Consider the following 25747-nt stretch of genomic DNA (forward strand, 5'->3'; position numbering starts at 1 on the left):
AATCGAGACTCATCAGACCAGGCAACGTTTTTCCAATCTTCTACTGTCCAATTTCGATGAGCTTGTGCAAATTGTAGCCTCAGTTTCCTGTTCTTAGCTGAGAGGAGTGGTACCCGGTGTGGTCTTCTGCTGCTGTAGCCCATCTGCCTCAAAGTTCGACGCACTGTGCGTTCAGAGATGCTCTTCTGCCTACCTTGGTTGTAACGGGTGGCAATTTGAGTCACTGTTGCCTTTCTATCAGCTCGAACCAGTCTGCCCATTCTCCTCTGACCTCTGGCATCAACAAGGCATTTCCGGCCACAGAACTGCCGCTCACTGGATTTTTTTTCTTTTTCGGACCATTCTCTGTAAACCCTAGAGATGGTTGTGCGTGAAAATCCCAGTAGATCAGCAGTTTCTGAAATACTCAGACCAGCCCTTCTGGCACCAACAATCATGCCACGTTCAAAGGCACTCAAATCACCTTTCTTCCCCATACTGATGCTCGGTTTGAACTGCAGGAGATTGTCTTGACCATGTCTACATGCCTAAATGCACTGAGTTGCCGCCATGTGATTGGCTGATTAGAAATTAAGTCTTAACACACAGTTGGACAGGTGTACCTAATAAAGTGGCCAGTGAGTGTATATATATACATGTGTGTGTATATGTATGAGTGTGTGTATATATGCGTGCGTGTGTATGTATGTGTTTGTGTGTGTATGTGTATATATATGTGCGTATATATATATATGTGTGTGTGTGTGTGTATATATATATATATATGTGTGTGTGTATATATGTGTGTGTGTATGTATGTATGTATGTGTATGTATGTGTATATATATATATATAATTATATGTGTGTGTATATAATTTTATATACCATATTGTTCGGATTATAAGACTCTCCAGATTATAAGACGCACCCCAGATTTTCAGGAGTAAAATTTTTAATAAAATGGTGGTGCTTCTTATAATCCATGCGCCTTATTGCTTACTGGGGTCCCAGGGTTACTGCTGGAGGAGGCAAGAATGGAGCGCTGATGCAGGGTGGTATGAGGGGATGTTCCGATGTGTGGCACGCCGCTGCGGATATCCGGTACTGCTGCTACGCTGTGTCCCCGGTGGAGGTGCGGGGCTGCGCGGTGTCCCTGCTGATGCTGCGGGCACTGCCGACATTTTTTTGAAAGGCCAGAGCCCCCCGGCAGTTCTTCCATGGTTTCCTGTGCGGTGGACTTCGGGAAAATGGCCATGAGGAGGCGGTGCATGTGTAATATATATATATGGTATATACTCGTGTATAAGCCGACCCCCCCACCCAATTTTGCCACAAAAAAACGGGAAAACTTATTGACTCATGTATAAGCCGAGGGTGTTGCTGCACAAGGGTTAATGGTGGCCCAAGTAGATGCTTCATACATAAATACCCCCATATGCTGCACAAGGGTTAATGGTGGCCCAAGTAGATGCTCCATACATAAATACCCCCCATATATTGCTGCACAAGGGTTAATGGTGGCCCAAGTAGATGCTCCATACATAAAACACCCCCCATGTGCTGCTGCTGTATAAAAAAAGACATACTCACCTCTCCGTCGCTGGGAGCCAGGTGCCGGTGTCGCCGCTGGCTCAGGCCCCCGTCACTGGCTATATTTACCGTTCTCCGCTCCATCGCTGTTTCCCAGGTCCTGTGCAGTGACGTTAGCATAGGGCGCGCACTGACTACGTCATCGTGCCCTCCGCTGAATGTCACAGCCAGGGGACCTTGGAGACAGTGATGTAACGAGGACCAATAAATATTGCTCTGCTCCCCGTCCTCCCCCGTCATACTCACCCCCATCCTGGCACATGGTCTCTTCAGCCCATGCTTCCCACATGATCTCGGCAGCATCCCAGCTGTTCCTGCATTCAGCGGTCACGTGGTACCGCTCATTAAATATTTGCATGTTCCTGAGTTTAATGAGCGGTACCACGTGATGCAGGAACAGCTGGGACGCTGAGATCATGGGGGGAAACAGGCTGAAAAGACCGTGCCAGGAGGGGGTGAGTATGATCTCTGACACCCCCATTCCCCAGCCGACTCGCGTATAAGCCGAGAGGGAGGGGGGTGGGGGGCGGGGGAGACTTTCAGCCCCAAAAAATGGGCTGAAAATCTTGGCTTATGCACGAGTATATATGATGGATAGAGATATATAGATATAAATAAATAAATATATATATATATATATATATATATATATATGTATATATATATATATATTAGCTGAAAAGCCCGGCGCTGCCCGGGAATAGTAACTAACTGTGGTTAGTTATAGCAAATTATAATTATCCTCCATCCCATAGTCCCGTGCCCATATACCCATCATACATATCCACGATCCCATAGTCCCGTGCCCATATACCCATCATACATATTCTCCATCCCATAGTCCCATGCCCATATACCCATCATATGTATTCTCCGTCCCATGCCCATATACCCATCACACATCCTCCATCCCATTGTCCCATGCCCATATACCCATCACACATCCTCCATCCCATAGTCCCATGCCCATATACCCATCATACATATTCGCCATCCCATAGTCGAGTGCCCATATACCCGTCATACATATCCTCCATCCCATAGTCCAGTGCCCATATACCCATCACACATCCTCCATCCCATAGTCCCATGCCCATATACCCGTCATGCATATCCACCATCTCATAGTCCAGTGCCCATATACCCATCACACATCCTCCATTCCATAGTCAACCATTTTGACATCATAATGAGCGGCGGCAGGGCTTGCAACCTATGATGACATCAGCGTCACCATGGCAACCATTGTGACATCATAATGAGGGGCGGGGCTTGATACACAGTTTCCCCAGTGTGCAAATAGGGGCATTATGACGACATGAGGGGCGGGGCTTGACACACACACTTTTTCCCCAGTATGTAGATAGGGGCAAATTTGTTTGGTGAATTGGAACGCGCTGGGTTAAAATTTCGCCTCACAACATAGCTTAGGACGTTCTCGGGGTCCAGATGTGCGACTGTGCCAAATTTTGTGGCTGTAGTTGCGACGGTGCGGGTGCCAATCCCGGACATACATACATACATACATACATACATACATACATACATACATACATACATACATACATAAATACATACACACTTTGAGCTTTATATGTTAGAGATATATATATATATACACTACCTGAAGAGCCCGGTGCTGCCCGGGCATAGTAACTAACTGTGGTTAGTTATAGCAAATTATAATTATCCTCCATCCCATAGTCCCGTGCCCATATACCCATCATACATATCCACGATCCCATATGCCCGTGCCCATATACCCATCATACATATCCTCCATCCCATAGTCGAGTGCCCATATACCCATTACACATCCTCCATCCCATAGTCCCATGCCCATATACATATCATGCATATTCGCCATCCCATAGTCCCGTGCCCATATACCCATCATACATATCCGCCATCCCATAGTCCCGTACCCATATCCCCGTCATACATATCCTCCATCCCATAGTCCAGTGCCCATATACCCATCACACATCCTCCATCCCATAGTCCCGTGCCCATATACCCATCATACATATCCGCCATCCCATAGTCCCATGCCCATATACCCGTCATACATATCCTCCATCCCATAGTCCAGTGCCCATATACCCATCACACATCCTCCATTCCATAGTCAACCATTATGACATCATAATGAGCGGCGGGGCTTGCAACCTATGATGACATCAGCGTCGCCATGGCAACCATTGACATCATGAGGGGCGGGGCTTGACGCGCACACACTTTTTCCCCAGTATGTAGATAGGGGCAAAATTGTTTGGTGAATTGGAACGCACGGGGTTAAAATTTCGCCTCACAACTTAGCTTAGGACGCTCTCTGGGTCCAGACGTGTGACTGTGCCAAATTTTGTGGCTATAGCTGCGACGGTGGGGATGCCTATCCCGGACATACACACACACACACACACACACACACACACACACACACACACATACACATACATACACACACTTGAGCTTTATATATTAGACTAGCTGAAGAGCCCGGCACTGCCGGGCATAGTAACGAACTGTGGTTAGTTATAGAAAATTATAATTATCCTCCATCCCATAGTCCCGTGCCCATATACCCATCATACATATCCACGATCCCATAGGCCCGTGCCCATATACCCATCATACATATCCTCCATCCCATAGTCGATTGCCCATATACCCATCACACATCCTCCATCCCATAGTCCCGTGCCCATATACCCATCATACATATCCTCCATCCCATAGTCGAGTGCCCATATACCCATCACACATCCTCCATCTCAGTCCCGTGCCCATATACCCATCATACATATCCTCCATCCCATAGTCCCGTGCCCATATACCCATCATACATATCCTCCATCCCATAGTCCCATGCCCATATACCCATCATACATCCTCCATCCCATAGGCCCATGCCCATATACCCATCATACATATCCTCCATCCCATAGTCCCATGCCCATATACCCATCATACATATCCGCCATCCCATAGTCCCGTGCCCATATACCCGTCATACATATGCTCCATCCCATAGTCGAGTGCCCATATACCCATCACACATCCTACATTCCATAGTCAACCATTATGACATCATAATGAGCGGTGGGGCTTGCAACCTATGATGACATCAGCGTCGCCATGGCAACCATTGTGACATCATAATGAGGGGCGTGGCTTGACGCGCACACAGTTTCCCCATTATGTAGATAGGGGCATTATGACATCCTAACGAGGGGCGGGGCTTGACGCGCACACACTTTTTCCCCATTATGTAGACAGGGGCAAAATTGTTTAGTGAATTGGATCGTGCGGGGTTAAAATTTCGCCTCACAACATAGCTTAGGACGCTCTCGGGGTACAGACGTGTGACTGTGCCAAATTTTGTGGCTGTAGCTGCGACGGTGCGGATGCCTATCCCGGACATGCACGCACACACACACACTTGAGCTTTATATATTAGATATGGATAGAGAGATATACAGTCATATGTTAAAGTTTGGGCACCCCTATTAATGATAACCTTTTTTCTTTATAACAATTTTGGTTTTTGCAACAGCTATTTCAGTTTCATATATCTAATAACTGATGGACTCAGTTATATTTCTGGATTCAAATGAGGTTTATTGTACTAACAGAAAATGTGCAATCTGCATTTAAACAAAATTTGACCGCTGCAAAAGTATGGGCACCTCAACATAAAAGTGACATTAATATTTCGTAGATCCTCCTTTTGCAATAATAACAGCCTCTAGGCGCTTCCTGTAGCTATTAATGAGTTCCTGGATCCTGGATGAAGGTAACTTCAACTTCGTCACTGATTCTTGCACATTATTGTGAAGAATCTGCTGATACGGAGTTGAATCCATGCGACCCTCAACTTTAACAAGATTCCCGGTGCCGGCATTGGCCACACAGCCCCAAAGCATGATGGAACCTCCGCCAAATTTTACTGTGGGTAGCAAGTGTTTTTCTTGGAATGCTGTGTTTTTTAGCCTCCATGCATAACGCCTTTTTGTATGACCAAACAACTCAATCTTTGTTTCATCAGTCCACAGGACCTTCTTCCAAAATGTAACTGGCTTGTCCAAATGTGCTTTTGCATACCTCAGGCGACTGTTTGTGGCGTGCTTGCAGAAACGGCTTCTTTCGCATCACTCTCCCATACAGCTTCTCCTTGTGCAAAGTGCGCTGTATTGTTGACCGATGCACAGTGACACCATCTGCAGCAAGATGATGCTGCAGGTCTTTGGAGGTGATCTGTGGATTGTCCTTGACTGTTCTCATCATTCTTCTTCTCTGCCTTTCTGATATTTTTCTTGGCCTGCCACTTCTGGGCTTAACAAGAACTGTACCTGTGTTCTTCCATTTCCTTACTATGTTCCTCACAGTGGAAACTGACAGGTTAAATCTCTGAGACAACTTTTTGTATCCTTCCCCTGAAAAGCTATGTTGAATAATCTTTGTTTTCAGATCATTTGAGAGTTGTTTTGAGGAGCCCATGATGCCACTCTTCATAGGAGAATCAAATAGGAGAACTACTTGCAAGTGGCCACCTTAAATACCTTTTCTCATGATTTGATACACCTGGCTATGAAGTTCAAAGCTCAATGAGGTTACAAAACCAATTTAGTGCTTCAGGAAGTCAGTAAAAAGTAGTTATGAGTGTTCAAATCAAGAAAATGATAAGGGTGCCCATACTTTTGCACCGGTCAAATTTTGTTTAAATGCAGATTGCACATTTTCTGTTAGTACAATAAATCTCATTTGAATCCAGAAATATAACCGAGTCCATCAGTTATTAGATATATGAAACTGAAATAGCTGTTGCAAAAACCAAAATTGTTATAAAGAAAAAAGGTTAACAGTAATAGGGGTGCCCAAACTTTAACATATGACTGTATATAGATATATAATCTGCACAGTTATGCAGTGCTTTATATCTTTTACTTGAATAATTACTACATTTTTAAATGTTATAAAAATTCACATTTTGTCAAAGTACAGTTCTGTTACATTTATGTGTTTTATTTTTGGTGCTGTTTCTAAATGGGATTTTTTCCTCCATCCTATATAGCACACATTAATTACCTTTTTTGGACTTCTTTTCTTCTCTAGCAGACCTTTCCTGTGCGGACTACATATCACGTACTGCTAGTGACTATACCAGCCAGCTGTATCCCTCAAAGTAAGTTTGTTCTAACACAAACATATTTCAGCATTATTGCATTTGTAGCATTAATTTTAACCCATTAATGGATAGATGAGCATTATTCTCAGCAGCGTTTAAAGGAAATCTGTTACCCCTTTTTTGAGATATCATATAATGATATCATTCAATTGTGTGTCACATAAGTATTCTCTTAGTACTTTTGCTTTCCCCTGACCCTGCTCCATTCATGCATAAATACCTTTTTTTATATCGGTTCAGATGTATGTAAACTGCCGCTGTCCGGTGTGCTGGGCGGGGCTTATTCTCCTGCTTCGCCCCCCCTCCCTGTCTTGCTCTACGCATTTCTTCTTGTGTAGAGCAAGACAGGGAGGGGGGGAGCATTTGATTAAGCCCCGCCCATCGGACTGGACCGTGGCAGAGTACATACATCTGAACCGATATAAAAAGGTGTTTATGCATGAAAGGTGCGGGGGTCAGGGGGAAGTAAAAGTACAAAGAGAATCCTTGTGACACACAATTGAATGATATTATATGATATCTCAAAAAAGGGGTGACAGATTCCCTTTAAGAGGAATATCGAATTAACTGAAAGGCTAAATTATCATTCATTGCTTTAGATTTTGTTTCATCGTCTAATTGATAAATGTTAAACAGAGCTCAGTTGCATCTTTATATCATTGCACTGTACTTAAGTGGACATAAAAATTTTAGAAAATATTAAATTATTCCATGTTCTAACATATTTTCCATAATAGATTCTTGTGAGTTTCAAGTTTTAACGCTTAAACCTCCTCCTCAACCACCGCTGAATGTTTACTTCCAAAGTTGTGGGTGTTGTAGCTCAGGCTCAGTGTAGTTTCTGCTGCAACTATCAGGTTTGATGTTGACTCAGATGACCGCTGTTTAGCCTCTTCTATGCCTCAGTCAGCATCCTCAGCATTGAAGTGGCCAAGCAAAAAGGGCGAATAGTGCCTTTTATAAGTGGCTGTGAATTGTGTGTTCAAGTCCCCTAGTGTAAATTTAAAGACAGAGAAAAGTGTAAAAAAAAAAAAAAAAAAAAAAAGAAATTATTCAAAAGCGACAACAATTCGTCCAAGCCCTCCCCTCACCCCGATCACGTTTTTACATAAAAAAAAAATCTTAAGTAAAAAACACACTTGCTATTGCAATGCCCATAACGTCCATACTATTGAAATATCACAAACGTACCCACTAAACATCATAAAAAGATGTAAATACCCCAAAATGGTAACTATGAAAACTGCTTAAAAACAAGCCCTCTCACTGCTCCATTGATGAAGAAAAATAAAAAAGTGTGGTTTTCAAAATATCCCAACACACACCTTTTTTTTTTCCCCAAGTTTAAATCTATAGAAATTTCTTTGGTATGTTTGTAACTCTACTTACCCACTGAAATAGATAGCATGTCTTGTTTTTACCGAACAGCAATTGCTTTCAAAGCGAAATCCAAAAGAACTATGCTTAAAGCTTATGTAATTGTTAATTTTTGTTTTCAGTTCCATTCACAAATAGTTTTTAAAAGCATTTAAATACATTACATGGTAAAAACAATATAAATTTAGTGCTACAGTACCTGTATTGATACACTGGTTAAAGTTAACATGTCATGTTGTAGCCAAACATGAAAAACAAACGATTTTGCCGCGTTTTCGCGTGCGATATTCAAGCACTTTCCAAGCGATTTGAAACATCGCTTGGAAAGTGATTGACAGGTTGGTCACACTCGTCAAACATAGTGTTTGACAAGTGTGACCAGGTTTTTACTATTGAGGCCGCCTATGCGGCATCAATAGTAAAAGAATGCTAAAATGCTAAAAAAAATTTAATAAAATCTGGGTATATTTACCTTCCGGCGTCCCGTGCTGCCATCCCGGGCCTCAGCGTTCCCAGTAATGCCTTGCGAGACCTGTGATGACATTGGTGTCGCGTTGCTATAGCGATCTCGCGAGACCGCTAGAGTCACGCAAGACTACGTCATCACAGGGCCTTGCCACAAGGCATTACTGGGAACACTTAGGCCGGGAATGCAGCGCGGGACGCCGGAAGGTAAATATACCCCGATTTTTTTATTTTTTATTCTTTTTTTTACAGGGGTATGGTACCCAGGGCCTGGAGGACAGTCTCCTCTCCTCCACACCGTGGGTACCAACCGCACATGAGACTCTTAACTTCCCGCATGGTGGGCATAGCCACATGCGGGAAGTAAGCGATTCTCATGCATTCCTATGGGTGCGGAATCGCGGCAATTCTTTGCGATTACGAACCATCAGAGCACGCTAGGGTTGTAAATCCAAAAGTTAGGAAAGAAAAATTAAGAGGTAGGAAGTAACCGACTTTAACGACCTTCTGACAAAAGATGAAGAACAAAAGCAATATGTCCTGCAAGTTGTAAGCAAATGCCGAGCATTATATTCTGACGTTTCAAAAACTACTTTAACAAAAGCTCTAGAATAGATTAGATAACTATGTAAAATTATCAACTCATGTTGGTTAGCGTGCTCTGATGGTTCATCTGTGCTACTGAGCAATTTATTAGCCATTAACAACTTTTCATTGTCTGTAATGGTGGGATCAAAAAACGATAATCCCACCAACTCTGCATTCAAATACCACAAATGGTTCGAAAATTTGGTCAGGGCTATTTCTGCAATGTTGTTGTCACATTCTTTATAGTCTAACAGACTATGCAAAATACCTAAATCTTAAAATACCTCAATTTGGATTTTTTCAAACTTTGAGCGACGAGCGGCACGGGTTAACGTCGTTTGATCGAGCTCAAATTTTGGCTCTCTCAATATCTGGAAAGGGGAATCGTTTTGTGGGGTCCAGACGAACAAGATTCTGACATTTCCCCCCCCCCCCATATGAGATCCGGTCACCCTAGTGGGCACACAGCCTTATTGGTGCAATTAAAAATACAACTTTACCCACAAAAAAGCAAAGCCCTTATTTTTCAATAGAAAAAAAGATCTAAGGCTGATTTCACATTAGCGTTTTATCGCGCAGCTGCGCTATCGGACGCATGCGCAATGCTCTCCTATCTTTAACATGGCGGGAGCATGGTCTAGTGCCTGCACGCATTAATCATTGTTTTCTACTTCGTCTCATTAGGGGACACAGGTACTGTGGGGACACAGGTACTGTGGGTGTATGCTACCGCCATCTGGACGCTGACACTAGGCAAACATCACAAGGTTAGCTCCTCCACCGCCGTATACACCCTCGCCCTGATTGCGGGCGGAAGCCAGTTTTTTGCTTAGTGTCTATGGAGGCACACGTCTGGTCCTTTTTCTCCAGACTTTTTTTGTCCATGAAGATTAGACAGGGGCAACGGATCCTATTGAAAGGGTCCGATTTCCCCAAACCATCAACGGGCGAGCACGTGTGAGTGTCTTCTCCACGTATCCTTTCCCGCGACGTGGGACAAATCTGGGCATTTTCCCCAGAACTTTTTTCTTTTCTTTTCTTTATTTTTTCTAAGAAGAGGAGACAGGGGCAACGGATCCTATTGAAAGGGTCCGATTTCCCCAAACCAGCAACGTTGAGCACGTGCGAGTGTCATCTCCACGTATTCTTTCCCTCGACGTGGGACATGATGCTGGACCTAGCCCTGACCACCCCTTGGTAGAGAAACTATGGGCTATTCAGAGGCATAAGACGGTCCGAGCGGCCCCCACTGCTCCACCAACGCAAGACGAAGGTGCTGCAAGGAGGCGGATGGTCCCTCTCCTCGGCTGAAGCTGGACGGAGTTAGGGTGCCTGCACTGTCCAGGATCCCCTCACCAGCCCCTGCTCCCTGGCCGCCCTAAAGGGCCTACCTGGATCCTGTGTTCAGCGACTCAAGGTACGGGCATGCATGGGGCTCCTGGGCAGCAGTGGTAAACAGCAGTGTGCGTCTCCCTAGGGCCGCGGTGCGCCGCAGCATTTCACGGCGCAGGGGGCAGGGGAGAAATATTTATCCCCCGTTTTTTTTTTTGTCACTGTTAGGCCGCGGACGGTGGACAGTAGCCATCGCCGCTGCGGCGCCGCGGAGGGGGAAAAAATTGAGCCCCCGGCTTTTTGCTGGTGTAGGCCGCGGAGGAAGTACCGCCCTCGGTGCGATGCGTCACTTCCGGTGGCCCACCCCTTGGAGCGCTGGGCGGGCGCCGGATAAATCCAGGCCCTGGCTTTAGTGCGGGGTAGGCCGCGACCAGGGAAGAGGTCGGCTTACCCCACGGAGATACAAAAGGTTGGGCACGCAGTCGGGGGGGTGCACAGGTCGGGTAAGTGCAGGCTGTGGAGACCGCTAAAACAGCAAGGTGGCCTCTCCTCCCCCACCCCTCCCCTCCCATATAGAGAAAAAAAAAAAAGCATTTTTTGGTTTGGATATATAAAACGCTTAGCAGGCTCAATATGGCCGGGAAAGGGAAGACGCACACTTTTCTCTACGCTGCATGCACTTCTTGTAAGGCCCCGTTTCCACGAGCGTAGAGCGCCAAAGTATGCGAGGCCTGCGACTCCGAACACGCCCAGGAGCCTCCCTCGGTGACTCAATCCAGAGAAACGAATCCTCCGGAATGGGCGCAATCATTATCCCAGTCTATGGCTTCGCTTACAAAGGCGATCGAGTCCCTTCACGCCCCAAAGGGAGGCAAGGATAGTGGCTCGCTAGTCTGGGAAGGGTCCTCCACCTCACAGGAACCTCCGGCCTGCAGAGGCCAGTCCCATGCCAGACAGAGGCGAAGGAAACAAACCCGGCTTATCCGGTGCCTCGGCATCGGGTAGTTCAGCATCACGCTCCCTTTCACCAGGGAGCGGGCAGAGTTTGGATCGTGACTCAGACGAGCCACTTGATCTAGATACCCCAGGATGCCGGGAGACAGTGGACAGCCTCATTGAAGCTGTCAATCAAACCCTGGGGATCGAAGATGATGCTACCTTGGCCGCGAGCCATAAGGTAGCCTTTAAGCGGGCACTCACCCAGAATTTGAGGATATAGTGCAGCGCCACAGAGAACGCCCAGATAAGCGCTTCTCGGGTCAGAAGCCTATAGAGGCGAGATACCCATTTGCCCCGGAACTCTGTAAGATATGGGCAGAATCCCCAGTGGTGGACCCGCCAGTATCACGCCTGGCCTCGAAGTCCTTGTTGTCGGTGCCTAGTGGCTCGTCCATTAAGGACCCCACAGATCGGCTCATAGAGGGTTTGGCGCGATCAGTTTTTGAGGCATCAGGTTCGGTGCTCGCCCCTTCGTTCGCGGCGACGTGGGTAGCCAAGGCCATGATGTCATGGTCAGAGTCTTTGAATAACGCCTTGCAGGATAGATGACTACCTGCGGACGTGTCTGAGGTCGCAAGTCAGATTGCTATGGCTGGAGACTAATGCGTCTTTGGATGCAGCTAATTGTGCAGCATTTGCGGCCGCTAACGCGATAGCCATTAGGAGAGCCCTCTGGTTGAGAACTTGGCGAGCCGATTCAATTTCCAAGAAGTCCTTGACTTCCTTACCCTATCAGGGAGGCCGCCTGTTCGGGGAGAAGTTGAATCGGCTCATCTCCGATGCGACAGGAGGGAAAAGTAGCTTCCTCCCGCAGCAAAAGGCGAAACAGCCTTTTCGTCAGGTCCCGACATCTTTTCGAGCTTTTCGCAACACCGGATGGATGGCAGCAGCCAGTTCGACCGGCCCACCTCGCTTCAACCAGGATAGGGAGCGACAGGTCTCATATAGACCCATACCGGTGGGAAAGATGCCCGCTCGCCAGCCCAGGTCGAGAGGAGCCAGGACCCAGAGGCCCTCAGCCAAATGACTCGGAGCCTTTGGTAGGCGACAGCAGCAGGGTGGGGGGCCGCCTGCTCCTTTTTCACCATATCTGGGCCGAGGTAGCACACGACTTATGGGTGGTAGAACTGGTGACTTCAGGGTACAAGATAGAGTTCATCAGGTACCCCCTCCAACACGGTTTTTTCCCTCCCGATTTCCCAAGGTGGAGTCTTGGGCGATAACACTGCTAGGGGCCATTGATTCACTCCTAGACAAAGGAGTTATTGTTCCCGAACCAGAGCACGAAAAAGCTCAAGGTTTTTATTCCAATCTGTTCGCGGTCCCCAAAAAAGACGGGACGATCAGACCAGTTTTGGACCTGAAGCTCTTAAACAGGTTCATCAGAGTCAAACATTTCAGGATGGAATCTCTCCGTTCTGTTATAGCAGCCATGGAGCAGGGAGAGTACTTAGCCTCGATCGACATTCAGGATGCCTACCTGCACGTTCCCATTTTTCCTCCGCATCCAAAAGTTTCTTCGGTTCGCCATCAATGGGCGACATTTTCAATTCGCAGCACTCCCATTCGGGATAGCCACCGCCCCCAGAGTGTTCATGAAGGTAATGGCAGTCATGATGGCCGTCTTACACTCGAGGGGCATAGTCGTCTTGCCATATTTGGACGACCTCTTGGGGAAGGGTCCCTCGTTTCGGGCGTGCAAGGAGAATGTCAGCATTACACTGGATACACTCTCCCGCTTAGGCTGGTTGGTCAACAGGAAGAAATCATCTCTGGTCCCAGCTCGGATGATTGTTTTTCTAGGAATGGTCTTCAATACCTCCCAAGGGTTGGTAAGTCTCCCTCAAAACAAGGCCCTAGCGCTCCAACAAGGAGTCCTGAAGCTCCAGCAGCCGGTCCCTCACACCATTCGGTTTCGGATGAGGATACTGGGGAAGATGGTGGCAGCAATGGAAGCAATTCCGTTTGCTCAATTTCATCTTCGACCCCCTACAGCACGCTCTGTCAGCCTGGGACAAGAATCCGTTCACCCTCGATCAGCGGTGCCGGCTATCCTCTCAGGTCAGGCAATCGCTGGAGTGGTAGACGACCAGATCCTCCCTTCTTCAGGGGAAGCATTTTCCCCCAGACCACTGGCTAGTGGTCACGACCGACGCCAGTCTCCTCGGCTGGGGAGCGTTTTTTTGCCACCACATGGCACAAGGCCAGTGGTCGCAACAGGAAGCTCGTCTTCCGATAAACTTGTTGGAAATACGAGCGATCTGGCAGGTGCTGCAGCATTTCCAGTACCTCCTAGCAGGACAGCCCATTTGGATACAGTCAGACAACGCCACAGCTGTGGCTTACGTAAATCATCAGGGGGGCACGCGCAGCAGGGCAACCATGCGCGAGATAGCACAGGTGCTTCATTGGGCCGAGAAGAACCAGTCGATAATTTCGGCAGTCTACTTCCCAGGCGTAGAAAATTGGGCAGCGGACTTCCTCAGCCGACAAGAGGTCGTGGCTGGGGAATGGGCCCTGCACCCCGAGGTCTTCCAGCAAATTTGCCAACGGTGGGGAACACCGGATGTGGACCTGATGGCGTCCAGAACGAACACCAAGGTGCCTGTGTTCGTCGCTCGGTCACAAGACCCACAAGCGTTCGGGGTGGATGCATTGGTCTTACCATGGAACCAGTTTCGCCTTCCATACCTGTTTCCTCCGTTGCCATTGCTTCCGAGGGTCATCAGGAAGATCAAAGCAGAGGGGGTCCCAGCAATTCTGCTGGCACCAGACTGGCCCGACGGGTGTGGTACGCAGATCTTGTGCGGCTGCTCACCGACGTCCCATGGCGACTACCAGAGCGCCCAGATCTACTGCACCAGGGACCGATCTTCCACCCGAACTCGGGGGCCCTGTGTTTGACGGCATGGCCGTTGAATCTTGGATTCTAACTCAAGCAGGTTTTGAGCGTGAGGTGGTCGCCACAATGGTTAGCGCCAGGAAACCGACCTCAGCGAGAATTTACCATCACACTTGGAAAATTTTCTTCACTTGGTGTCGAGAGTGGGGTCATTCGCGCCTGACGTTCTCTATTCCCAACATCTTGGCCTTTCTTCAATCAGGCCTAGACTCGGGGCTGGCCCCGAGCTCCCTTAGGAGACAGATATCGGCGCGGTCCGTCCTGTTCCAACGAAAGATTGCTACTAAATATGCAGGGAGTCTCTCATCTAGTACCCCCCTATAAGGCGCCGATGGACACCTGGGATCTTAACCTGGTCCTGAGCGTTCTGCAGGAAGCGCCCTTCGAGCCGCTGCAGGATATTTCCTTATCGTTCTTTTCTTGGAAGGTGGTATTTTTGGTAGCCATTACCTCTGTTAGGCGAGTTTCGGAGTTGGCGGCCCTATCTTGCCGAGCACCTTTTCTCGTTTTCCACAAGGATAAGGTGGTGCTTAGACCAGCTCCCCCCTTTCTTCCGAAGGTGTTGTCCTCTTTTCACATCAATGAGGATATTGTCTTGCCTTCATTCTGTCCGGCACCGGTGCATCGCATAGAGAAAGCTCTTCACACCTTAGACCTGGTGAGAGCACTCAGGAGGTATGTGTCGCGGACGGCACCTTTTCGCCAGACGGATACGCTGTTCGTGCTCCCTGAGGGGCGCAGGAAGGGGCTCGCGTCCTCAAAGGCGACCATAGCCAGATGGATCCGTTTAGCTATTCAGGAGGCCTATCATATCAGAGGTGCGTCAGTTCCAGCAGGGATCAAAGCGCATTCTACTCGGGCAATGGGCGCCTCTTGGGCGCTTCGGCATCAGGCCTCGGCGGAACAGGTATGCAAGGCAGCAACCTGGTCCAGCCTGCACACATTTACTAAACATTACAGTATCCATACTCAGGCTTCGGCGGATGCGAGCCTGGGTAGAAGGATACTCCAAGCAGCAGTGGCGCACCTTTGAACAAAAGAGGTGCATGCAGCTTGGATCGGTGAGTCAATCTCCCACCCAGGGACTGCTTTAGGACGTCCCACAGTACCTGTGTCCCCCAATGAGACGAAGGAGAAACATGGATTTTTGTGAGTACTCACCGTAAAATCCTTTACTCTGAGACGCTCATTGGGGGACACAGCACCCACCCTGTCAGCCGGTTGGCTCGTGTTTAATTTAATGTGCCTTTTTTTCTTAATATCAGGGTGGTCCCTTGCCAGACATATTGTTTACTGCATTAGGGCTGATTGTTGTTGTTCTCCTACTGCTTTTACACTAAACTGGCTTCCGCCCGCAATCAGGGCGAGGGTGTATACGGCGGGGGAGGAGCTAACCTTGTGTTGTTTGCCTAGTGTCAGCCTCCAGATGGCGGTAGCATACACCCACAGTACCTGTGTCCCCACAGTACCTGTGTCCCCCAATGAGCGTCTCGGAGAAAAGGATTTTACGGTGAGTGCTCACAAAAATCCATGTTTCGTGCGCTGCGCTTTTTCCAGGTGTGCGCCCAGACGCGCCAGCGCTACATGTTGCATTTTTTGTTCCGCCCAACCTCGTCAAAAAAGCATATGCGCATGGAATGTGCCAAAAAAATCAAATTACAGTCTATGGGGTCGCTGGCGAGCGCTTTTGAGCACGTGCGATTTTTGAGTAAACAATGTCTAGACACTTGTTTATACCACCCCCTACACAAGAAACATTGTTTGGGAGGAGTGTAGATAAAAGAAGGGGTCTGCTCTGTCAGACCACTACTCTACAGACAGCCTGCAAGAGACAAGAGCCATATTTGGATTAGAGCTGCTTCATCAAGAATGTGAGTATTCTTAAATCTAATGTCTGCCTGTCCTTTCAAATGTATTATGTACTAATGCTTTGTATTTTTTTTAATTGCAGCATGTCTTCTGGATCGGAATACTCACCATCCCAGCAAGAACTGGCCCAAGCAGAGCGTGAGGTGAGTATCTTCCTGCCTTTGGGTAAGTATAGCTGCTGCCTCTACAAATGTGTAATAACTTGTGTTCTTTTTCAGACATCATCATCGGACATGGCAAGTGAGGCCAAACAGCAGGAGCAGCCACGCAAGTCCCGGCGAGGAAACGGAATGTAAGTATAAAGACTTGAATGTCCCTTTTTTTTCTTTTAAATTTGTTTTCTCTTCCTTTTTTTCTGTCCTGTTTTTCATCTTCTATCTTTTCTGTAGCTATTTCTATATTTTCATTCCCAAATATTACCAAGATTCTAATTTTTTTTTCTAGGTTCCTCAACGGGATGAAGACGATATCTATCTGGACAACGACACCCTGATACTCCTGGTCCAGGAGCCTGTCCCGTTGTGGAACAGCCGTGACCAGCAGCACAAAGACTTTGTGGTGACCCGGAGGCTCTGGTAGCCGCAGCGATGATGGATGGCTGGAACAGCGCCTCTCTAAGTTCAAAAGAGGCGTTTAGTAAGTATGTTCTGTGATGCCGCAGTGATTATTGTCCCTGATGACACTGTTGTGTTTCCTGCTAGATATATTCTAGCAGGAAACACAACAGTGTTATCACGATAAACAGTGTATGCATTGTGTATTGTATTGCTGTATTGGTCCGCATTGACTATTGTTCCTGATGACACTGTGGTGTTTCCTGCTAGATATATTCTAGCAGGAAACACCACAGTGTTATCAACAGTGTATGTATTGGGTTGCTGTATTGGTCCGCATTGACTATTGTTCCTTATGACAATGTGGTGTTTCCTGCTAGATATATTCTAGCAGGAAACACAACAGTGTTATCAGGATCAACAATGTATGCATTGTGTATTGGATTGCTGTATTGGTCTGCATTGACTGTTGTTCCTTATGACACTGTGGTGTTTCCTGCTAGATATATTCTAGCAGTAAACAACAGTGTTATCAGGGTCAACAGTGTATGCATTGTGCATTGTATTGCTGTATTGGTCTGCATTGACTATTGTTCCTGATGACACTGTGGTGTTTCCTGCTAGATATATTCTAGCAGGAAACACAACAGTGTTATCAGGATCAGCAGTGTATGCATTGTGTATTGTATTGCTGTGTTGGTCCGCATTGACTATTGTTCCTGATGACACTGTGGTGTTTCCTGCTAGATATATTCTAGCAAGAAACACAACAGTGTTATCAGGATCAACAGTGTATGTATTGGCTTGCTGTATTGGTCCGCATTGACTATTGTTCCTTATGACACTGTGGCGTTTCCTGCTAGATATATTCTAGCAGGAAACAACAGTGTTATCAGGATCAACATTGTATGCATTGTGCATTGTATTGCTGTATTGGTCTGCATTGACTATTGTTCCTGATGACAATGTGGTGTTTCCTGCTAGATTTATTCTAGCAGGAAACACAACAGTGTTATCATGATCAACGGTATATGCATTGGATTGCTGTATTGGTCCGCATTGACTATTGTCCCTTATGACACTGTTGTGTTTCCTGCTAGAATATATCTAGCAGGAAACACAATTGTGGTATCATGGCCAACAATCAGTGCATGGTCCATTGATTTGTTTTGTGATGACGCATTGAATGGTGTGCGATGATACAGATTTTGCCATCATTTCAATCTATAATTTTTTTTTTTCAAACCGTGAACAAAGTCCGAACGCGTTGGCGCTCAGTGAAGGACCGCTTCAACAGTGATGTTCGTGCTGAGGGACAGGTTCGCAGTGGTTCAGCGGCAAGGACCAAAAGAAAATACTGGTATCATCGGGATTTGGCATTCCTAAGACCGGTCCTTGCCACCAGAGCGTAAGTGTTTTTTTTTTTTTTTTTTTATACAAGTTTTATTTTAATCTGTGCTTTTCTATTCCACAGCTGTTGCTTCTTGTAAAAGCATGATAGTAATATTTTTCTTTTCTTTCCACAGCATCCTCCTGCTAGGAGCAACGTCAACACTCCTCCTAGGAGCACCACCACCGCTCCACCTGCTTGGAGCACCGACAACAAACCTCCTGGTAGGAGCACCGACAACGATCCTGCTAGGAGCACCTCCAGCGCTCCTTCTCCTTGGAGCACTGCCACCACTCCTACGAGCACTGCCACCACTCCTTCTAGGAGCACCGCCAGCGCTCCTCCTGGTAGGAGCACCCAAACCCCTACGCCACCACCGAGCATCATCAGCAGAGGGGTGATCCCCATTCCCTCTTTGTGCAAAGTCACCCAAGTTCTACCCGGTTCAGCCGGTCAAAAAGGACAAAAATGTCACACTGTCAAAAGGTCCAGGCAGGAGACTCCAGGACAAAGAAAGAAGAAAAGAACAAAAACTTTGTCCCTCACCCCTCTCCTCCTACTGTGTCTGAACCTGCCTCCAGTTCAATCCCTGATCTCCCCTCCCCCATTACTTTCGTCACCCCTTCCTCGCCTTCCAGCCGTTCCTCGTCTCTCCACACCCCAGAGTTAGCCCAATCTTCCCCCAAACGTCGTTCCCAATAAACGTTTTTTTTTTCCAAATACATGTGAAATTCTGGTTTCCCCTAATACGGTTTGATTAATGTGTCTTTCGCCGCCTACACACACTGCGCCGTACACTTTGCGTTTTTGACATCACATAGCTCCGTTACTGACACATGTTTCTTGTCAGTCATGGAGATGTGTAGTCAAAAACACAAATATATGACTTGTATTTTCACCACCAGTCTCTTCAGTCTGCTAATATTGCACAGAATGAATAGAGGATGGTGTTGAGTGCAAGGCATATCGTTACCGTGCCAGGTATCATAAAAAGTTAATTGAGGATGGTGTGTTTTTACCATCATCATTTAACTATTTGTGTCACAAGGCCAGGGCATTCTAGATATACCTTGCAATTAACCCCATCCTGTATTCAGTGTGTGGTTAATAAACTGGGGAGATGATGGGGAAAATACACGTCATATCTACAATACCCTGGCCTCGTATCATAACTATTTATCACACCTGGCCAGGTGAATACACATATGAGTTAACGTGCAGCGTCGCTTTAGTCTGCATTATCTATTTCATGCAGACTGGAGCGATGCTGCAGTTTAACTCATATGTTTATTCACCTGGCCATGTGTGATAACTTTCTAAAGTTAGGATGCATTATTTTGGGCGTCCTCACTTCAGCATGACATCAGGCCTGGGTATTGTAGAAGTTGTATAACCTTTATTATCTCTCCAGTCTGCGTTCAAACTCAAGCCACGGTGATCCTACAAATAATATTTAGAGTCACATGGTCAGGTGTCATAAAGCGTGACGGATGCTAGTGCATCCCCAAATCACTATTTGTAACATCAGGCCAGGTGACACAAATATTAGTTGTATTATCTCCACCGTCGATGTAAATTGAACACAAACTGTAGAGATGATAAAGGTCATACAACTTGTATGTGTGTGTGTATTTATAGTCACCTGGTCAGGAGTACTAGTAAATTCATGATGCACAAAACACAGCATCATGAATTCACTGGTACACCTGGCCAGTTGATTATTGTATTGGAGTGTAAAAACACAGAGTGCACTCGGTACAGGTATCAAAACAGGTTTTTTTTATTAATATACACACAAGGAACATTTTTACACCATTTGATCTTGCCATTCCACCCATCCTACATCTGAGATGAAGTAGGCCGCAAATTGGTCCCTCATATGGCCAACTTCAACAGATGACCTGAGAGGGTGCTGAGTGAATTCAGGCAATGGGTTAGGAGCTGCATCATCGAGTTCAAAGGTCGGGTGCTTATCACAAAATTATGCAGAACCACACACGCCTTCACCACCTCATCCACAGTTTCCAGTTTCAGATTAATGGCTGTGCCGAGAATGCGCCATCTGGAGACAAGTATACCAAAGGCACACTCTAGAGTTCTTCTGGCCCTGGTCAGTCTGTAATTGAAGATTTTTTTGGTGTGGTCCAAGTCCCGGCTGGAGTATGGTTTCATCAGGTTTTGGCACATTTGAAAGGCCTCATCCCCAACCATTACAAATGGCAGTGGCGAATCTTCGGTGTGGGGAAGAGGCCGTGGCATGGGGAAATTGAAATGGTTTCCATACAACCTTTGGCCCATGTCCCGAGTTCTTAAAAGCCTGGGAGTCATTCCCATGGCCAAATGCCCCAATGTCCACTGCAACAAACATACAGTCTGCATCCGCAATGGAAAAGAACTTTTTATAGTTATAGTACTCAGAGCCAGTTCTTTTTGGTTTGATAATCCGTATTTGTTTCCCATCAGCCGCTCCCAAACAGTTGGGGAAATTGCAAACTGTCCAGAATTTTTCTGCTATTTCCATCCACTTTTCGGCGGTGGGCAGGGGCATAAATTCAGGACAGAGAATGTTCCACATAGCCCGGCATTTGTCCTCAACAATTCCCGACAAGGTGGATATTCCAAACCGGTACTGGAAGTGGAGTGGAGAGAGGCTCTCTCCAGTAGCCAGGAATCTTGGAAACTGAGAGAGAACAAAAATTAATATTTATGTATATGGTTTTTAAAACACACACGAAAAAAAAAAAATACATGGCATAAAAATAATTCTGCAGGCTTTTGTTTACTACATGGCAGAACAATAATTCTTCCAGCTTTGGAATAGTACATGTCAGAACAAGCAATTCTGCAGGCATTGGTTTTGCAATACGTACCGTAATGTGACCAGGAGCCGTTCCTCCGGAGGAATCGCATGACGGAGCTGTGTCCTGTCTCCGGATGGATTGTTGAACACGAGCAAGTAAATTCCTGAAGCTTTGTTGGGACATCCGTGTATAATCAGTAAATTTATCCGGGTTTGCCTGGAGCTCGCTGTAGAGGGAGTGGTACGCTCCACGGCTCTCCCGGAGATCAATAATCGGATCTATCCACAAACGCCGCCGCTTCCGTCTTCGCTGTCTCTCTTCTCTCCCTTTGTTGATGGCAAGCAACTGCATAAGCCTGAGCCATCGCGATGTCCAGATCCAAGTTGAAGTGAAAACTCTTCCAGCGCAGGTCCATGTTGACAAGAGCAAAAGCAAGCAAATGTGATGAATTCAGCTCTACACAGTGTCTATATAAAGAATTCCCATAACACGTCCACTCACTGATGTCCCATTGGTGGAGTCTGTTGCAAGGATTTTCAAGGATTTTTCTCTTGTGAAATGTGACACCTAGGACAGCCCATGCGCATAAAATACACAAACGCATGGAAAAGCGCTTGAAATCGCATACAAACGCTGCGTTTTTTTGTCATGCGCACGCTGATGTGACAAAATATCGCAGCGTTTGCAAGCGTTTTTTTCATGCGTTTTATGTGCGCTCGAAACGCTGTGCAAAACGGCGCAAATGTGAACTTGGCCTAAGACGTGGTTAAATAAACATTAAGGGGGGTTAACATTTGACCAGTTCATTTTAGGAATACACAAATGCACAGCTTGTTAATCACTTAATGCCTGTCTATATTCTAGTTTATGGCAGTTATTGACAGCCTTTTTCTACAGCACATCTTTTTTCATTGTATAGGCTGTGACATACACCAATGTTAGTGGACTGGTGGTCAGAATTCCCATTCATTTGTATGGATTATTGTGTAATTTGTAAAGTAACTGTAAAACAAAGTGAAACAAAATGCAAAGTATTTTTTGCATTCTTTTAATTACATTCATCAAGCGTGCAGTGCATATTCTTAATGTTACATAAGTAAGCAACTGTATGCTGTTTTAACATGTATATTTTTTATGTTCCTCTAGGCCTTATACACACATCCTTTCTGTACCTGTAGCAGATTCAATGTCCACTTTTAGTGGACAGACTCCATATCAGTCAATGCAGCAATCTCAGCCATACGCAACGTACCCTCAAGCTTCTCAGACTTACGGCCTACCTCCCTTTGGTAAGTCTTCAAGTATTCTTATGTTGTTCTTAAACTGTATGATACTTGTGATCGTGTGTTACTAGGAAAGCCCATTCCACAGAAATCGTGCAAGCTAAACAGGCTACCAATCACTTGACAAACCAGCAAAATGCTTGTTCATCAGGTGAAATATTTTGCTTTGCCCAAAAGATATGAGTTTAGCTGTGTCACATTACAAATCTTTCTTTTGGCTCTCCTCCTTTCATAGTACTGTCATCTCTGCTGTACTGCCACTGTCCCACACTGCATTATACAGGGATAAGACGTATATGCTCCCTGTTAACCCCCACTTGGACTTGACAAAAGTTAGTTCATTAGGTGCCAAATACTTGCTAATATCTCTGCAGCGAAGTGGCAAAATAAAAAAAAAACTTTTATTCCTCTCTTCAACCACTATTACAATGCCCTGTTCAACGTAATAAAATTGGTTAATGATCCTCTTTAACACTTTGATCCCAACAAGGTACACGTGCAAAATGTTTTAATAAAAGGCAATGACCGTTTTTTGGGAGGAGTTATTTTGGTTCAGACCCCCAAAAATAGTATCCGTTTAAAATGATCTGGTCACCTTCATTTCTAGTTTAAACTACCACCATGTTGTGCAGCTCTTTAAAGGCAACCGATCATCTGACACACATGTTGCCCATGGTTTGCATGCATAAGCCACTGGCTGTCGTATCTCAGACATATATGTCTTGTAAACGCTGTGGAGTTCCAGAGAAAAACATACTTTTAATAGCTGCCGGGGATTGCCTATACACTCATGTAGGCAGAGGCTTGACAGTAACTGTCAGCGGGCTAGGAGAAGCTGCCTGGGACCTGCCCGTACAACTAATACAGGCAGCTTTTCAGAGACAGTCTGTGATACAACAGCCAATGGCTGATGCATGCTGCCCACGGTTTGGGCACTGTGTATCAGCTGACAGGCTTGTTTTAAAAGCTTTTTGTTTTCTTTTGTTTACGCTCGCTAATCATGTAGTGCACTAAATTGTTTTCATCATACATGTGCTGTAGTCTGGAGTGCTGCTATGCAGGGGCAAGTGAAAAAGGGATCATTGCTGCACCATGACTGTTTGAACATTATTCTCTGGATTGTTTTGATGGGGGCCTAATTCTTGGACTTCAATTATAAAGTAACAGTACATCCTAAATGTCATCAGATTAGGAATCCCCTTTGGAGAATAGTGTTAAGCTAAAACTTTACCTGTGTATTTATTATATTTAATAACTTGTTTATTTAAAAATAAAAAGGCAATTAGAGTATATGTTTTAGTATGCACGATTTTATCACATTGGTGTGATCTATTTGCCATGTTTCTTATTTTGTATGCTCAGGTGCTTTATGGCCAGGTATTAAGTCTGAAAGTGGTTTAGTCCAGGCACCAAATCCTACTACCACGTTGACCTGTTCTTCAGGAGTCACTAGTAGCCAGTCCAGTCCTGTATTATATTCCTATCCTACCCAAGGTAAAAAATTTTAACCCTACCATGTGTGGTGTTTTTATTTTGGGTGCGGGGAGGGTGTAAATAAAGTATAGTGTTGCAATACTTAAAAGTATATATAATTAATTTTATTTTTAACTTAAAACGTTTTTGATATCAATTCTGAGGTTTTGAAATAAATATAGGTGCCAACACAAGGACCTTTAACCCCTTCACGACGGAAGTGGGTGTTTGGAGTGGGCTTACGCAGCAAGCCCACCTCTTACCCAGCAGGTGATGGTTGTGTATTACAGCCAGGACCTACCCCGTACAATTGTGGGTGGTGCAGTCCTCCGCCCATGATTAATATGTTAAATGCCTCTGTTAATCTTTGACAGCGACATTTAACATGCACCGACATGTGCGCACGCCATCTCCACCCTTCGGCTGGTGCCAGTGAGGTGATCGCCGATGAGTTGTCATGACAGCCGGGGGGTTAGTTGATGACCCCTGTGCCGGTAATTATGGAGCTCCTTTGAAACCGTGCCTGTTGCCGGGCTTCAAAGGTGATCTTGATTTCTGCTATATGCAGCGATGCTATAACATCGCTGTATATAGCACAAGCGATCAGACATCTTCAGCTCCCCAAGGGGGTAACAATAACAGCAAAAAAAGTTTTAAAGATGAAAAAAAAACCTCTAAATTTAAATCGCCCCCTTTTTCCCCACATTAAAAATAAAGATATTGAAGAAATGTAAAAAATGTACATATGTGGTATCGCTGCCTTCAGAAAAGTCCGATCTAGCAAAATATAAAAACAGTTAACCAGATTGGGAAATGCTGTAAACGGAGAAAAAAAATTCAAGAACTCCAAAATACGTTTTTGTTTTTTTTTCTCCTTCCCCCATGTCAGCGCCACAGAGAAAGGGGATTTGCCCTCAAGGGACAGGGAACCTACAGATAAAAAGGGCGGTACCTTTCCCTCACATCAGTTGTTTTCCTGTCCCTGACAGGGAACCTTCAGTTCGGCGGCACCTGGCAGTGAAGATTCTGGATAAAGATGATCCAGAGCTGGCCAATCTGGGTTCCGGCAGCGGGGAGGCCCCTGCCACGGCTGCTGCGGTGCCGGAGTCCACCATCGCTGGGACTAAAGGGGTCTTGCGGGGGGGGGGGGGGGGGCTCCGACTATGGACGCGGGACTTCCGTTTGCTCCTGGCGGGCGCATGCCTGGCGCCCCTGAGGACATGGCCGCTGCTTCGGAGATGGATGCAGGGCTTCCTGGCCGGTGCATGCGCTCAGCTTAGGTGCCCCCTGATGATGTGGCCAAAAGAGGAGGACTTCCGGGGTTGACCGGGCTTGAAACGCTAGGCGGCAGATTCATAAAGCGTGCAGACCCTCCTTGCTACATGCAGTCCCTGTAATCATGGAGGACAGCGAACTGCAGCAGCAGCTGATGACGCAGCCACAGCCGGCTAAAAAACATCCTTCTGTAGGCAAGCGGAGCAGACGGTCCAGTAGCCAATCCACACAACGCAGCAGGAAATCTGACACAATGGATAAATCACCATCTCCAAGAAACCCTATCCCTCCTCCAGAACCGGTACCCGTGGCTGCATCTGATGGATGAGTGATCTTCGTGAAAGTTCACCATTGTAATTGGGGTTCCCTTCTCTTCCTTTTATGTAGGGAAGGAAGAGATTGGGAAAAGCAAAGAACAGATGTTGCCCCATGTGTGATAAACCATTAGCTGTCACCTGAGATAAGAAGATATGCCACTCTTGCATGGGTCAAGTGTTATGCGAAGAAACCCCAGATTTCGGTTCCGAGCTGAGATCAGCAATCAAAGCAAAGGTCGAAAGTGCCTTGAAATCTCACACGGGGATAAGGGCAGAAAAAAGGAAGCAGTCGAATACTACTAGTCTGAGTCCTCTAGCTCCAGGGGCATAGGCTCAGACATATCAGACTCATCCTCGGATGAGG

At 46.2% G+C, this 25747-nt stretch overlaps 2 protein-coding genes across 7 annotated transcripts in view; both read left to right on the plus strand.

Moving 5' to 3' along the window:
* Positions 1-25747, plus strand: part of EYA3 (EYA transcriptional coactivator and phosphatase 3) — a 471672-nt gene that overhangs the window by 189389 nt on the left and 256536 nt on the right. For 4 of the 5 annotated variants that reach the window (XM_073564579.1, XM_073564576.1, XM_073564574.1 and 1 more), the window contains 3 exons: positions 6686-6755; positions 22182-22324; positions 23681-23812. In XM_073564579.1, coding sequence (XP_073420680.1) covers positions 6686-6755; positions 22182-22324; positions 23681-23812 — 345 coding nt within the window. The remainder of the gene's footprint in view (positions 1-6685; positions 6756-22181; positions 22325-23680; positions 23813-25747) is intronic. The other variant, XM_073564578.1, reaches the window with a different exon arrangement.
* LOC141077665 (uncharacterized) lies at positions 8819-22175 on the plus strand. Of its 2 annotated transcripts, none has more exons than XM_073564580.1 (5): positions 8819-16433; positions 16509-16582; positions 16735-16930; positions 18102-18252; positions 18371-22175. In XM_073564580.1, the coding sequence occupies exon 1, from the start codon at positions 12992-12994 to the stop codon at positions 14450-14452; it is 1461 nt and encodes a 486-aa protein (XP_073420681.1). In that variant the 5' UTR covers positions 8819-12991; the 3' UTR covers positions 14453-16433; positions 16509-16582; positions 16735-16930; positions 18102-18252; positions 18371-22175. The 2 variants fall into 2 exon arrangements, with proteins under 2 accessions (XP_073420681.1, XP_073420682.1); XM_073564581.1 differs by having other exon boundaries at positions 16735-16926.

This window comes from Dendrobates tinctorius, unplaced genomic scaffold (assembly GCF_039654945.1).
Source record: "Dendrobates tinctorius isolate UK_male_01 unplaced genomic scaffold, ASM3965494v1 ptg000015l, whole genome shotgun sequence".
Classification (NCBI taxonomy): domain Eukaryota; kingdom Metazoa; phylum Chordata; class Amphibia; order Anura; family Dendrobatidae; genus Dendrobates; species Dendrobates tinctorius.

What these genes read in the sequence shown, in the direction of transcription:
- LOC141077665 (XM_073564580.1), top strand. Translation starts at nt 12,992, where the DNA reads ATGCCTACCTGCACGTTCCCATTTTTCCTCCGCATCCAAAAGTTTCTT.